The sequence below is a fragment of the Amblyomma americanum genome, chromosome 1, assembly GCF_052857255.1.
Source record: "Amblyomma americanum isolate KBUSLIRL-KWMA chromosome 1, ASM5285725v1, whole genome shotgun sequence".
NCBI classification, from domain to species: Eukaryota; Metazoa; Arthropoda; class Arachnida; order Ixodida; family Ixodidae; genus Amblyomma; species Amblyomma americanum.
The window spans coordinates 176,847,712-176,863,079 of NC_135497.1; the positions used below are offsets into that span (position 1 = coordinate 176,847,712).

General features: G+C 47.0%; 1 protein-coding gene across 1 annotated transcript in view; it reads left to right on the top strand.

Moving 5' to 3' along the window:
- The first annotated feature begins 4,121 nt into the window (after positions 1 to 4,121).
- The window catches only part of slmo (PRELI domain containing slowmo), a 30,790-nt gene continuing 19,543 nt past the window's right edge, over positions 4,122 to 15,368 (top strand). The window contains exons 1-3 of the mRNA XM_077647849.1: positions 4,122 to 4,333; positions 6,000 to 6,165; positions 9,010 to 9,096. Coding sequence (XP_077503975.1) covers positions 4,302 to 4,333; positions 6,000 to 6,165; positions 9,010 to 9,096 — 285 coding nt within the window. The 5' untranslated portion in view covers positions 4,122 to 4,301. The remainder of the gene's footprint in view (positions 4,334 to 5,999; positions 6,166 to 9,009; positions 9,097 to 15,368) is intronic.

Below are 15,368 nucleotides of genomic sequence, written 5' to 3' on the forward strand. Positions count from 1 at the left end.
CCAAGAGATGGCGCTGCGAATTTTCCATATTTCACATGCTTTATATGATAAATATGGAACGAATGCTACAAGGAAGTAATTTAGGTTATAATATGTCGTACAGGTTAGGGGGAAGGGTCGTTGAACGACGACTACCGTGCTTAATGTATGCGGACGATATATTGTACTGTTAGCAGATAGCCAGGAAGGTTTGCAAACCCTGGTTAATTGCTGTGGAGACGAAGGATACACTCTAGGTTTCAGTTTAAAAAAAAGGTAAAAAAGCAAGATGCTGAAACGGTTACCGCACGCATTGTAGTGTCCTCGCAGAGTGAGCAACGTAGCGCAACAGTCCATCGGAAAAAGCACCTTTCTTTTTTACCTTTTTTTAAACTCTGTGCCAACGTTTTAGTAGCACCAAATGCCACAGCAGTGGAATGGAGCGCGCGCTTTTGTGGCCTCCGACCTCTGCTTCGTTAGGGTGATTAGCCACGTTCGCTGCGCCCGCGACGCTTGTCAGCATGGCACCTCGGCGCACTGCTGACATTCTCGTCCCAGCAGGGTGCGCACTGGCGTGGTTGATCGAGAATGCTATTTCATTTTTTATCCACGATTTACAGACTGCTCCTAGGGGTCTCCTCGATTTGGCTGCACTTTCTGCACTAGTTCACAAAAGTGCCGTGTCAGTGTAGTGCCAGTTCTTGCGGCGCGAGTGTAGCCCGACACTACTGCTTTCGGTGCAGCGGCCAAATCGAGTGCAAAAGTGCAGAAACTTTCGTCTGCTGCTGATGTTTGTCGCGTGTTTCCACATATGCGCGAGATTGTGCTAGCTGCACTGAACGCTGTGAATTTGCTCCAAGTGGCACATCTCGTGGAGCGGCTATGAAATTTGTTAGTTCCAAAAGTGGTGAAGCATTTGACACCGTTCTTTCCGTTGCGTTGTGCAAAGTGGCGCAGGCCGGTCGACCGTCACTGATTCAACGGGTACTTGAAAGAGGCAACAATTAATTAGACAGGTTATTCAGACTGCCGCTCGAGACGATCTTTTACAGTCCATACACGCGATTCAGGCTGCTTCCGTTCTATCGAAAAGTGACTGCGGTTGTCCGCCAAGAGTTGCCTAATCTATATTTGAACTCAATCGCGTTCACGTTCGGCGGACGGTGACGGCGACGTGACTGTCAGAGGCTAACTGGCAGGCGAAGGTGTGGGCTGACGGCGACCTCAAGCCCAGTCGCTGTCGTAAGCGGAGGTACTGAGCGAGTCACGAACGTTACGATCGCCCACGTGTTGTCAAACATCTCACAATTTTCCTCTTATGGAAGCGCTCCATCGTGGTGCGTCTATAATAATAATTGCACACAAAATAGAAATTGTGTAAGCAACGTGCGAGGCTGGACAGAAAGACGAGAACCCGTACGCAGTGCGTACTTACGTACGTGCACCATGCCAGCCAGTCGCTTACGCGCGTACACAGACACGCGCACACACTCGCAAACACTCGCGCATACACACACGTAGGGCACGGCGCAGATGCCGCGTCTTTCACGGGTACGCGGCCGTCTCAACGATGCTCTCAACGCCGCTCACAAAACAAGCGGCCGTGGAGCCGTCTGCTACGGAGCGCGCCAAGCACCTTGCACTACTTGCACGAGAAGAGAACTCGCCGGGAGGCTAGTGCAGCAGTACAGAAGAACTCGTGCAGAACGAGGCCAAATCGAGTGCCGAAGTGCAGGTGGCACTAGCTGCACTGTCAAATCGAGTGCGAGAGCGCCGCACTTCCTGAACTGGTGCAGAAAGTGCAGCCAAATCGAAGAGACCTCGCCGGGAGGCTAGTGCAGCAGTGCAGAACTCGTGCAGCACGAGGCCAAATCGACTGCCGAAGTGCAGGTGGCACTAGCGGCACTTTCAAATCGAGTGCGAGAGTGCCGCACTTCCTGAACTGGTGCAGAAAGTGCAGCCAAATCGAGACCTCCTATTACCATATGCAAGCCTTCGGATCACTTCGGAGTCTGTACCTTCCCCGTACCACCTAGCTACAAGTTACGAAGTCCGAAATTGAGCATATATCCGAATACATGGAGGAAGGAAAACTCAGGAGGGGCCCCCGCTGTCCGAGCTGCACGTCAAAAATTGTGCCATAAGTCATGTGTTTTCGCAAAGACTACTGGGGGTTTTTGGCTGACGGCGCAGCCAATAGTAACACTGGGCGCAGTGGCGCCGTCTGCTACACTGTCTGCTGCGCATGCGCAAGCTCGCTGAGACGGCGGCCAAGTAGGGGGTACGGAGGTGGGAGACGGCTTCAAAAAATGCGATGTAACCGCCTCTCCTCTTTTAAGGCGAAAACCGCAGCGGTGGCCAAGTGGTTGAGCATCCGCCTCATATGCGGGAGGTGCGGGGTTCGATCCCCAGTGCCGCCGGGTACCCACCGGTGATACAATGGGTACAAGCTTTCCCCTGGTCTGGCGCTCGGCTTATTTAGGGTGAAATGCTTGGGAAATGGGTCTCTGACCCCACCTTGAGAAAAAGACAAAATACCTTGTGACATGGCGCTCTTTGGCCATAGCTGCCCTTGCGCCATAAAAATCCATAATCATCAATCTTTTAAGGCGAAAACCTTTAATGGCTCATACTCGCGGCCATGGATCTATCCGGCGTCCGTTACATGCAGCAACTAACGAAAGCCTTTCCCCTCCATTACGGCGCGGTTCGGGTGTCCACCAAGATATGTGAGACAGGCGTCATTTCCTTTCCATTAAACTAATTTTCATTTCATTTTCCTTCCCTTAAGGTGCGATTCGGGTGTCCACCGAGATATGTGAGACAGGCGTAATTTTCTTTCTTTAAATTGTCCAACGGGAAAGGCGTCGCGCCGAACAGGCGGTAGCGTTCCGTGGACCCCTTGGCAAAGCTGCAACACGCTGTCGCGCCCCAATCCAGACGCCGCCTGAACGCCGATCTGGAAGGATGCCGCCTAAACGCTTTTTTTGTAGTCAGTCTTTAATCAACATCTTCACCGCACATCTGCGACACAAGCAGCAACACCGCGCTGAAGGCTTTCTCCTTACCGCACTTTCGGTCAACAAAGTGCCCCCCTGAATTTTTCTTTCCTTCCTCCATGTCCGACTACGATGCGAAACAAAACCCGCTTACATGGATAACTCTTCCATCCGTAACCTCCGAAGATGGTTTGTAGGTTAGTAGATAGTGGCACCGCTTATGAGGTGATTTCCCATTTATGGACCTCCGAAGCCGCGTTCGCCGCGGTGGCTCAGTGGTTAGGGCGCTTGCATACTGATCCGAAGTACCCGGATTCGAACCCGACCGCAACGGCCGCGTTTCGATCGAGGCGAATCGCTAATGCACCCGAGTGTTGGGCGATGCAAGTGCACGTTAAAGATCCCCAGGTGGTCGAAATTATTCCGGAGCCCTCCACTACGGCACCTCTTTCTTCCTTTCTTCTCTTAATCAAACCTTTATCCCTTCCCTTGCGGCGCGGTTCAGGTGTCCGCTGATATGTGGGACATATACTGCGCCATTTCCTTTCCACCAAAAAAACAATTTTCAATTTTTTTCTGGAACAACCTCGGGAAGTTCATCTTAAATAGCGCGTCAAAATAGTAATCTTTAGCAATCTCCAAATTTTCATACAATAAATTTTGTTTATATCACTGGGTCAAATTTTAGTTCATGGGCTAAATGAAATTTTGCAACTGGTGCGATCAAAGATCTTTGGTCGGAACTGCTCGTACGGCGGTTCTACGGCCAATGCTACATCTTCAAATGGCTCTATGCAGCCATCTGTAGATTGTTTTCCTCCAGTTTTTTTCTGAGATGCCGTTTCTCATAGCACATGTTAGCCGCAAGACGTTCTGTACGCCCCCATTCGTGGAGTCCGACGGCCAAGCTCACAGGAAACCGTACAATGGGTGCAGTCACCATTATAGAGCACATTGCTTGCATTATTAAATTGTAAAGCATGTAAAGAGTTAGCTTGTGATGAAATTCATACTGATTTATTCACAGACAACAATAATAAAAATGCGTACGCACATACACGAAACAGAAACTGAAACCGAAACTGGTTTAAAAGCCGGAACTGCGTCAAGAACTTGTTTGGTCATGCGCACTGCATTCTCATCAACTTCCTTTTTTTATCCACTAAGACTCGGCGAGGCCGCCAGCGGCAGGCTAAATTTTACGACCCGATTCATTCAAAAACGTTGCTTTTCTTTGGATTTGTGGCACCCAAAGGAGAGCTCGGCGCCTTAAGACTCTCGTAACAATTAGTGAAGTTCAACGAGTGGTACAGAACGCTTGAAATGAAAATCTGGACATCAGAACACACATTCAAGTAAGTGCGCGCTAGCTTCGACCTTGGCGCCTGATGCAACTTGTTTTTCCCGACAAATACTGTGTTCGTTCTTCATCATAACCTGCACTCTTCATGAGTAGTGGCATGGCATCAGCTTAGTGTCCAGCGTTAAAACCATGTGTTCTTTGCCTGTTAGCAATAGTTGCTGCCATCGATTAGCAGCCCATTCAAACTTCCGTGCGGAGACAGTGCCGTTTTCATTAGATTTGGGGTTACTCTTTTACTTTGTAAAGATGAGTTCTGATATACGTGTTCAGAATTATGGCTCCGGAGCTAGTTTTGATAGTATGAAACGCTGAACATGGAAGATGGCAGTTCCGACGGTGGATGCTTGTAAATGCATATATTGCGCGGTGGCTATTCGGTTGCCTGTTGACACGAGTGTTTTTGATAGTCCTGCTGGATAGGTTCGCTCAAGGTGGACTTCAGTGTATGTTTCTTTGCGCTGGGGTTAAGATTTGTTATCACGGTGGCCTGCTTGTGCCTCTCCGAAGGGTAGGGGGCCTTTTCACTGTAGTCAGTACTTTCCGCCATAGCGTGACGTCACGGTCTTGTTGATAACGCTGGAAATGTTCCGCTTGCTCGACTATGCAGCTTTTGGTTTGACGACAGCAGCCTGAGAGCTTGTAATCGCGCGCTTTGGTAACCCCCGCTGCGTGTCTACGCTGTGACTTAGTTTTGTGATGGTGGTTTTTGCCTTATATATTAATTGCAGTAACTTCCTCAGTTGATTAATTTTCGTGCATATTGCAGGGCTTGCTCAAAGTTCAGCCGTGTAACGTGTTCTTTAGCTAAGCGCTAATTGCGGTTGAGATGATGATGGGTAAAAGGCAGAATGCGGTATTTTGAGTGTGGTCATGGAGGATATTTGTTTTTACCTTGAAATTAGCTGTTACCCTAATCACTGAAAAAACTTCCCCACCAGGAATAGTAAAATATGGAAGCAAACTAGCAGTAATATGACTTAGAATTTAGCATTACATTAGATATGTTTTATTATATGACACTAGGTGCAAAAATGTTTTCGGAACTTGTGTGCCTTTCTTTTTTTCCTTTTTCCAAGTGTTCTTACATCCCCAACCTGCACAATGTGCCTTGTGTCAATGGATGTGTGAAAGCAATGTGTCAATGGAAGCCTCTGAGGGAAATTTTACCGCTGGAAATAACTAAGAGCAGATGGGCATTTTCACTTCTTGCCCTAAATTGGATGTGACTTCCATTTCCCATTATCAAACCCTCAGCCTTGTACTCAGCACCAGGAACATCTTAGTTATGGAGCCATTGCAGCATATGACAGTATACGAAGGCCGTGTGAAGGTGAAACACTGCATAGTTGTTACTTCAATCTACTCATATAACTTTATCATCTGTGTGATATTGAAGTGTTCAGTTTTAAAGTGTCCATGTTTGTGTCATGGCTATTTGTTCATTGCATGCCAACACATTGTTGCGTTTTATTTCCGACCCAGGAGAAAGCTGCAAGTAAAAAGATCCTTTTTTATGTCCAAGCGAGTATTATGTGCTATTATTGTTTTAGTTTTGTTGTTAATACTCTTAATTACAACAGATTCTTTAACAGCTGCTTCTGAAGTCATCTGGGAAAGGCGTTATTGTTTTCATGGGGATTTTCTGATGCATTACACAGCCATCCATGGGAGACTGTGGCCCAAGCTGCATGGCGGAAGTACCCCAACCCAATGAACCCTGCTGTTGTCGGCATTGATGTGGTGGACAGAAAGGTGCACAACGGTGTCCTCAAGAGCCATCGTCTGATCAGCACTGCATGGGGACTTCCAACATGGGCGCAGAGAGTAAGCACTCATTAATGTGTGTGCCACTGCTGCAGATATATTTGAATTTGTCAGTTTAGCTGCAACTGCACGAAAGTCGAGCCAGACCCTGTAGCAGTAATGCATGCAGTGGCGTGAGGCTTATTCTGAAAAGTGCCGAAGGTAACCATGGATTTTGTCTGTGTCGCTATTGTGTCGTATCTATTTGCTGTTTTATGTAGGCTAGTATAAACACACTGGCTCAGCAGCATACCTTAATAACGTTTTTTTTTTTTTTGGCCGGGCTCAAAGTTGTCTCGGCTGCGATTAAATTTCTGCACCGAATGCACCAATTTGTTACAAGGGCTAACTTCTGCACTTCCTCATGCCATTTTTGGAGAAAACTTTGTGGGGGCATGAAAAAAAAAATATAGCAAAGTTGGCACTTCCTCTATGTTCCAAGAGATAGTTCACTCACAGCTGACAGGGCATGAATGGAAGGTGGTGCAAGAGTTAACAGCACCAGGCATGACGTGCACACCCACCACTGCTCCTTTGCTGCGAACATGGAACAAGAACATGTATGAGAGGAAACTGCTATAGGCACGCTCAGGCTGCTGGGTAAAGTCTACAAAAATGTAGGTGCCGACATGTGTGGTTGTAATGGCAGTGCCTTGACTTATATTGTGCAGGTGGTAAGCACTAAGCGAACAAGAAAAATTGAGCACAGGATGCTTGCTTCATCAGTAATTTTGTGAGGAGATCACCTACGCGCTCATTTCAGTGGCTGTCCTTCCCCTTGGCAATTTTGAGCAGGTGAAACAAAGTCATGGTGCCCTCCTCGTTGGTACTTTCGAGCCACCACCAAAGTGGTCATCTGTGTACAACACACCGATGAGGATGGTGACATTAGTTCACATGGTTGCCTTGCAAGCCCGTGGCGTAACCACGGGAAGGAAGCATGTGCCCATTTGGAGGAGCAGCCATAGGAATAGCATGTTTTCCTCTCTTGCTGGCGTTTTCTTCTCTGGCTGCCAAATGCTACCAGCATGCTACTAGGCATGTGACACTATCTGGGTGTTGGTAAGAGTGGAATTATCTGTTTTTAATGTTGCTGCTTTGTGGCTGCCGTGTCCTTTTTGTCAGATCCTTTTCCGTTACGTGTCCTTTTAATCAGCATCTGCAATCTGCCGGTGTTTTAAGTCTGTGAGGGTTAGAAGAAGGCAGCTCACCGCTCAAACACAAGTATGAAGTGCTTTGCAGCAGGGAGCACAGTTGATGAACAGAGGCAATCATACAGCCATGAAGTGTTGTGACAGGAGGGGCTCTGTGTATGTGCGAGTGCTTGGAAGTTGGCATGCCCCACTGGTAAATGCACATCGCTTGTAAACAAAGCAATGTGAGCCCCTTCCTTGTGTTACTGAAACAAGGAGAGGAAAATGAGTGAATGTAGTTTGCAGTGAACCATACACAACAGGCAGAGCATATTGTTTTGCGGTAGCAGTGGTAGCAGAGATTATAGCAGCAGTCGTGTGGCATAAGAATAATCATAATAGCTGAGGCGGCACTTTCTATAGAGTAGTCATTGTAGCAGCACTCTAGCACATGTTCATGTCTTGTAGGCTAAAGTGTACAAGAAGTTTTTTGTTTGTGTGTGGTTGGCAGACAGACTATAGCACCCAGCTTTAGCATTTCATGTGCAACTTTAGTTTTCGGGATTACTACGTTGTGCATTATGTTATGGGTGTTGCTTACTCAACAGTCAAAGGCATATTTAGTGCTCGCTGAACATTCCCAAGACAGCTTACAGCCACTGAGCTGCACAGGTCTCAGCTCAACAAATGCTGCTTGTCATCAGATAGACCTGCATTCTGTAACGAGTTGTTTGCAGATGCAGGTTGTTCTGAAACTTGGATGAGTGAAACAGGCACTGCTTTTTGCTGTAGTGCGGTCACATATTATTTTTTCACAATTTGGTACAAGCTTGCATCAGATTGCTCTTGTTCATTCTTCATTATTGTATTTTCTGGTGGGATCAGGAGGTCGAGCCATGAATATGTTTGAGTTCCATGCTGGCAAATGCTAGAGATGCAACAGTGTAGACCGTTTATAAGGAATGTCGCAGGGGCCGCAAAAACCCGCACTATAAGCGATACTGTACTATAACTAAAACATTGTTTTTTTTCATGTCAAAGTGCACGCCACGTGGGTAGCTTCCCTTGCAAACATGCTTTATTTATCACTGAACAAAAACCAACGCACTAACTTCACTGCATGCTTGGATTAGGCATGGTATACTGTGCACAGTGTGACCGCCTTCATAGAACTGGGCCTGTACTCAGAACACCGTTTTTTGAGGCACCATCAACCACCATGTAATTTTTTGTTGTTTGTTTAGCGGAGCAAGTGGCAGCATGCCTCAGAAGCCAGGTGCCGCGCAGGGAACCACACTCGCTGTTCTCCGAGGTCACTGAGTGGATTTCAGAACCCCATTATAACGGGTATTTCACTTTGCGCTACCGCATATTAAGCGCTCTGACTTTACATTGAGTCCTTTGGGAGGCAAACTAGTGGCCGGCAAGAACCGCATTATATCCGGTCCTGCACTATAAGCAGTTGCGTTATAAATGGTCTCCGCTGTATAAAGAAGATATAGGGTGTTTTACTAGTGTCATTCCTTTCAGTTGCTTGACAGATTTCCTTGGGTGGTGCAGCTGTTCAGTAAAAATAGGACAACCAAAAGAAACTTTGTATTCACGCTGTGTTAAATATTAGGAAATTACATATATAAAGGGACAGGTTTTTCCGACATGGATTCTTACATGCAGTCCTTTGCAGTGGTGGCACAGTACGTGTTTTAAGCAATTTGTAACAACGTGTGTGCAGATATTAGGCGCCGACCGAACCTGCTATGCTAGCGAGCACTCCGTGGTGGATCCCGCAAGACGTACCATGACTATGATGTCGAGAAACGTGAGTGCGGTCATTTACTTTTTATCTTGTGCACCTCACTGCAACATTCGAGTTGGTACAGGAGTGCGCCCCAGTGGGCACCGTTTCATGTGAAGTGCTTAAAGGAACACTAAGGGTTATTGCTCATAGATTTTAATTATTGTGTTATGCCAATTTCAGCAATAGCAGCATTCTTATACCCCTCCCACACGGCAAATTTAATGTCATTCCAACCAAATGTCATTTGATGCATCGAATGTCATTCGGTCTCTTTCAGTGCTGCACGGTAAAAAATAATGTCATTCGAAAATGATGGCAGTGACGCTCAGTGAAAAAAAAATAGTACAATTGAAAGACATCAGCGCACATAAAAGATGTTTGAAATTGTTATGTAGTGTTTCTAATGTGGGTGAGAGCATCTCTGTACAATAATATAAGCTTAAAATATTATTTCCGGCAATTCTCCAGCACTTTAGCCATAAAATGCCAAGTAAAAAGTCAACCACAAATCCGATAAATGTAAACAAACAAAATGGCTGATACGGCGGCGCACGGAGCATGGAAATGACTTCGAAAACATGAAGTGCTCAGTTACATCTTTAAGTACTTGCGAGCTAAACGAACATGGAACGCCAACCAGCAAGAAACAGCAACCCAAAATGATCGACGGTCGCGGGAAAGGTCCTGCTTCACGGTTGGCCGCTGCCATTGGCTGCTGCTGGGGCCGAAAGTAACAGCTATCCACGACAGCTTCTAGCGTCAAGAGGTTCGCACCAAAATTGATATTTCGCTAGCAGAACTAAAAAGATACAATTTCTAACTTTAGCAGTGCGCATGCTTTTTTCTGTGTTGCTTGTTTCTGGTGCATATCTGGTGTCCAGAGTACACATTCGGTTCGAGATCGAATGCGAATGAGTTCCCCAAACTCATTCGATGGCGAATGTCATACCAAGCTAATGACATTAAATGTTCCCGTGTAGATTAATGGCATTAGTTGCGAATGTCATTCGATGGGAATGACATTAAATTTGCCGTGTGGCAGGGGTATTAATCTGTGAAATGGCAGTACAGGGGCAAGAAGTGGTTGGTGCACCTTGTCACTTTATACATAAGAACTTGTAATGCAGACATGGGTGGTAATGGGTGACTTCAAAGGCTATACCGAAATTGAAAACCTAAAGTATTGTTTGCTATTAAGTGATCAGGCTAAGTAGGCTGTGGGTAGCTTTTATTAGCACTACACCTTGTATAGTATTTACTCACTTATTGGTCGACACACTGCACAGTAAAGGCTTGGTAATTATACCCCGTTAATTTGAACTTCCGCTGTGGTACCAGCCAATGACTATGGAGGTCTGTGGTGCTGTACACTCACTAATTTGGGCACTTTGGCTCTCACACCATTTAATTTGAACGGGCTCCCAAATGGAGGCCGTGTCCAGGTCTAACTGGCGCATCAAGTGAATGTCCAGGTAGTCCCATTCAAACCTGAATCCCATGCTGCAGAGTCACTGGCACATCTCTGATGTGCATGCAGTGGCAAGTGGGACGACAAATGGACGGCCCAGTTTCCAGGAACAGTTGGACCTCGTAGTTTCAGTTTCACATTTTGGAGCTTCGCGCCACTCCGCATCAGCCAGCCAACTGAGCTAAACTGCGTTTTGTTTTGGGCACTGATTGGCGTTTCGCTGGTCTTTTCTATCTCTGTTGTTCTCGCCACTTGCACCCCCTGAGCGTTTCCATCCGCATGGTTATTCCGTTCTTCCAGTGTGCCGAAACTGCACACACGTTACGTGCCGTTTGCTGTTCGTGCAGTGAAGCCTTCTCATACGTGATGCTGCCGCTTTTGAGCAGTGTGACGCAGTAGCGTAGAGCTCTGCCTCTAGCGTGTTGCACTGCGAAGGATGCCAGGGAGGCCCTTACAAATTTAAGTGCCATAAAACCCGTGTATTGTACAAGGTTTTTTTCCAGATTTTAGCATGTCAAATTTCCACCTCGTATTGTATGTCGCTGCAAGCAATTTTCGGTCAGAATCCACAGTTCCGGTTTTGTTATTGTAAGTGATGGGAGGTGCTATCTAGTGGTGGCGTAGGTCGGTATCGGGTATCGGGACCATGGTATTGGGACATAAAGCCTCCCATGGTATCGGGACCGCGAGAGCAGTACTCTGCTGCTTTTAAAAGGAAAGTACTAATCGCAGCTGCTGAAAACATAGGTACCGCATCAAGTGCTGCTGCACAGTCTGGATGAGGTGTGGAGAGCCTGCAGTTACTGCTGTCGGACACTGGTCTCTCTATCCATGGTGTGCATTTGAATCATGGAGGCTTGGGCCAGCATTCCTGAGGAGAGGAGCTCGCTGCTGGTGATTTTAAGAAATTCGAGATATCGAACGCGCTTGATGGTACCAAAGACTTGTTTCTCTGGAAAGACCTCTGACAAGGGCCTATCGAAAGACAGCGCATCCAACGACGGAAGATCACTAAAGCTCCAACTACAGACACTTGCGAAGCGTGCATGCCCATGCGTTTGCTGGAACCGGTCTGCAAATGCTCGCGGCGCAGGACGCGAGTAGGCGTGAGTGGAGCGTCCAGATCTGTACCTGCCAGATAATTGGCATGTGCGCTACACATGGTGGACCCGGTGTGCATACACAGCCAGTGGGCATGCAGAAATTATCAGAGGACGTTCGGCTTCCGTGACAGGTGCTGACTCGCATAGGCGCAATGATGCCACAGCCTAAGTTTAGTAAGGAAAAGCGCTCATTGCATACTGATTAGAAACTAATCAGGCCATTCTTAACCTGTTCACATCAAAGCCGTCCCATTTTTGTGCTAACATAAGTGGTATTTCGTTTATGCTTTGTTTTCATTGTAACACATGCAGTGGAGCATTTCCTTCTGAGATTGTTTTAGATGCGTGCACCTCAAGTGTACTGTGATGCAGAGGGGTGAGAGGAAATAACATTCCAAGAACCACAGGTGAAAGTAAGTTTAGCTTTGCCTGAACGCCTACATTCACTGGCCTCAAATGTAGGCTCTGGTTTTGGGCTAAGCTTTCCTTACCTGTGCCCTGTGCAGTTTAGAGTAGAGCAGATGGCTTCAAGACTCGTGTGCTTGGTCTGTGTTAGTCATAGTGCCTGTAGCCATATGTACGGGGTCGTCCACTTTTAAGGTGAACATGTGAGCATGTGGCCTCGCTGTTAGAGCGCCAGTGCATCCGACCCAGCCACAGTTCGATGCAAAGTGGCACAAGGGTGGCCACCTTGAGGTGGTGTTTTGTGTCATCTGCCACTTCATTTTGATGCTGGGCCGTGACAGATACACTGGTGCTTCGAAGAGCGTTGCCACGTGCTCGTTTGTTCACACGTTTCAGAATGCCTGTAGCAATATTTTAATTTCTTTTTTAATCAGTTTTACTCAACAGATTATCACCTTTAACATCATTTAAAGAACCATAAACTCAACTCCTGGTCATTTTATTTTTATAGTGCAGTCGAATAATTGATCCCCTCAAAATTTTTGCACTTGTTTGGTGTGGAAAACTACTTACTGTTCTCAGTTCATTTTTCTTTTTCAGTGGAGAAGTTCTATTGAACAAATTATTCTTTTGTGCTGAAGCATTCGAACTTGTGGCATAAAAGCATGAGCATCATGTTTGGGCCAGCTGCACGCAACACCACTGCAACCCTTTTGCTTTTGTGCTGTCTATTCCTTTTTTTTCTTTTTGCTGTTTGTGCTGTCGAGTATTCTTCCACCACACTGGAAAAATCCAAGCCACAAAGTACCATATAAACACACATAAGGGCCGCACCCGTGTATGGGCCGGACCCCATTTTCCCCAAGGAAATATTACCAAAAAATAATATCCGTGTAAGGGCCGCACCCAAACTTTCCACGACCCACGCGGGAATAGCCTTCAAAATGCATGCACCGTGGCCTCCGCGATCCACTCCGGCTGTGAGCAACTGCGCAGTAGATCGCAGAGGCCACACACCCACACAGGAGCTTCCAGGTGCCACCCCCAGATGGTGCCCCAGGATGGCGTCGCATTATCATCATCATCAGCTCCCGCTATCGACATCAGTATCACCAGCTCCAGCTGTCAAAGGCACAGGAGTTGTCGTAGTGTGTTGCTTCACCATAATTGCGGCTTTCGCTTGCTGCCGCCAAGCGTTGCAGTTTTAGCACAATGGACAAGCACCTTAGTAGCTACATGGCTGGGAGTTTGCTGTCGAAAATGGCAAGCATGCGGCGGGTAGGAAATTCGACGTCACCGAGAAGTGCGTCTGACGATGGTCAACCAAAAGGATGCATTGAGGAACACAAGCTGTAAAAAGCGCGCTTTCTGAGGCAAGCCGTGCAAGTTTCTTGAACTGGAAGAAGAGCTAACTCTGCTATGTGATGGAAGCGCGGAACTACGGCGATGTGTTGACAGCGGAAATACTGCGAGACTTCTTTTGGGATGAGCGTGCACCAGAGCACAGCACCAGATCGGAGTCTGAATACACTGCGAGGTCGTAAAACGTAAAATAAATGCTGCTGATTTCCTGATTAGTGTATTTTTACTTAAAAAATTTTTTTTTTTCGCAAATTGCATGTATGGGCCGCATCTCGAATGTTGGCCCTCAAGTCTGGAAAAAAAAGTGCAGCCCTTACATGCGTTCATACGGTATACCTTGTTTTGTCATGTTTTGGTTGTTGTCTTAGAAACAATTTATGAAGGTCAGCCAATGAACTTGTCTTCAAGGAGAATGCATAAACTCGCTTAATCATTACATTGTATTGAGGTCAGCCAATGAATTTGTCTTCAAGGAGAGCGCATAAACTCGTTTAATCATTACATTGTATTGTCATGAACACCTGAGCCAAATAATACACTCCTACACACAGCAGAGTACCCAAAATCACATGCATAAGTTGGCGAGCCCTTTCTGGCCACTATTTCATGCTCACGTCCTCCTTCGTTTCACGCTCCTGCGTATGCCGGTTAAGAGATGACTATTAAATTCTTTCAGACATTGCACAGCTACCATGGCTGCTGCCAGTCAGCCATGTCGCTCCTGTGGGTGAATAACCTCCACCACCCTGCATCCCCTTCCCCGGGGAATTCCCACGCACGTCAGTGGTGGGGTTGGTGGAGGAGTGCCGACCTTTCAGCATGCAAAAAGTGACGAGAGTAGAGGGAAAGGCGTTAAGACACAGAAATTCAAATTTTGACAGACAATTCAGCTCGTACAAAGCGCATTAAAAAATTATTGCTGGAAGACATTCATGGAGCAGCGTCCTTGAACATCCCAGGCATACTGCAATTTTATTGAGAGCCCCTTTCAGAGCCCCCTTTAAAAATACAGTAAAATCCAGTTAATTCGGCCCTTGTTGATTTGGACTGCCACCGGAGGCCCGCCTAACAACCATGCAAGTCTATCTATGGCGTCGGAAGTCGTCCCCGACGTCGCGGGCTCGCCCCTGAAGGGGCACCATGTCATCAAGATATAACATTTTTTGCAGGCAATCGTCCAGATATTCGTCCACAGGCCTGATTGGCATATTGCACTGTCTCCCGCGCCCCTCTGATGTGCACGCAAAGGCAGGCGTGTTGATGGGTGGCTGTTTCCTGTTGATGGGCCGAGAGAGTCCAGCCGCATAGTTTTCGTTTTCGAAACTTTGCCGCTAGCCCGTGGTGATGGCATCTTCCTGCTGCGCATTAGTGAGCCAGCAGAGCCGAGCACTGTTTGGCATTTTGATTGTCTTGTTGCTGATCTTTTTTTGTTTGTTTTTCAAAGCCGTCTTGCCACTCTGGCACCAATGCGCGCTTCCCTCGTTTCCGTCCGCAGCATATTTCCGTTCTTCCAGCACGCCGAAACTCCGCGCTCGTCACGTGCTGTTCGCCGTTTGTGCGGTGAAGCCTCCACACATGCGACGCCACATGCGAAGAAGCTCCAGCGCTTCTGTTTTGGACACTGAAAGTAGCCGCGGAGACCGTTATCATTGTGGAGCAGTTCTGCTTCCGTCACTCCCAGTAGCGTGTGCAAATTAAAATATTTGACATAACTGCAAGAAATCGCTTTTCTCGTGCAGTTTTCATCTTAAAAGGACAACAGTTGCCCAGGTTCCCACCAAATAAATTTTGCTTTGACACGAACGGTTTTTAGCAGTTTTGAGGGGCCATTTGATAGCTCGACATTCGAATTATTCGGACGTTTTTTCTACTTCTTAGAAGTTTGAGCTAACAAGGTTTTACTGTAGTCATCATTTATGGTGCCAAAGCCTAGATGGTGAGTGGCGGGTAGCTAC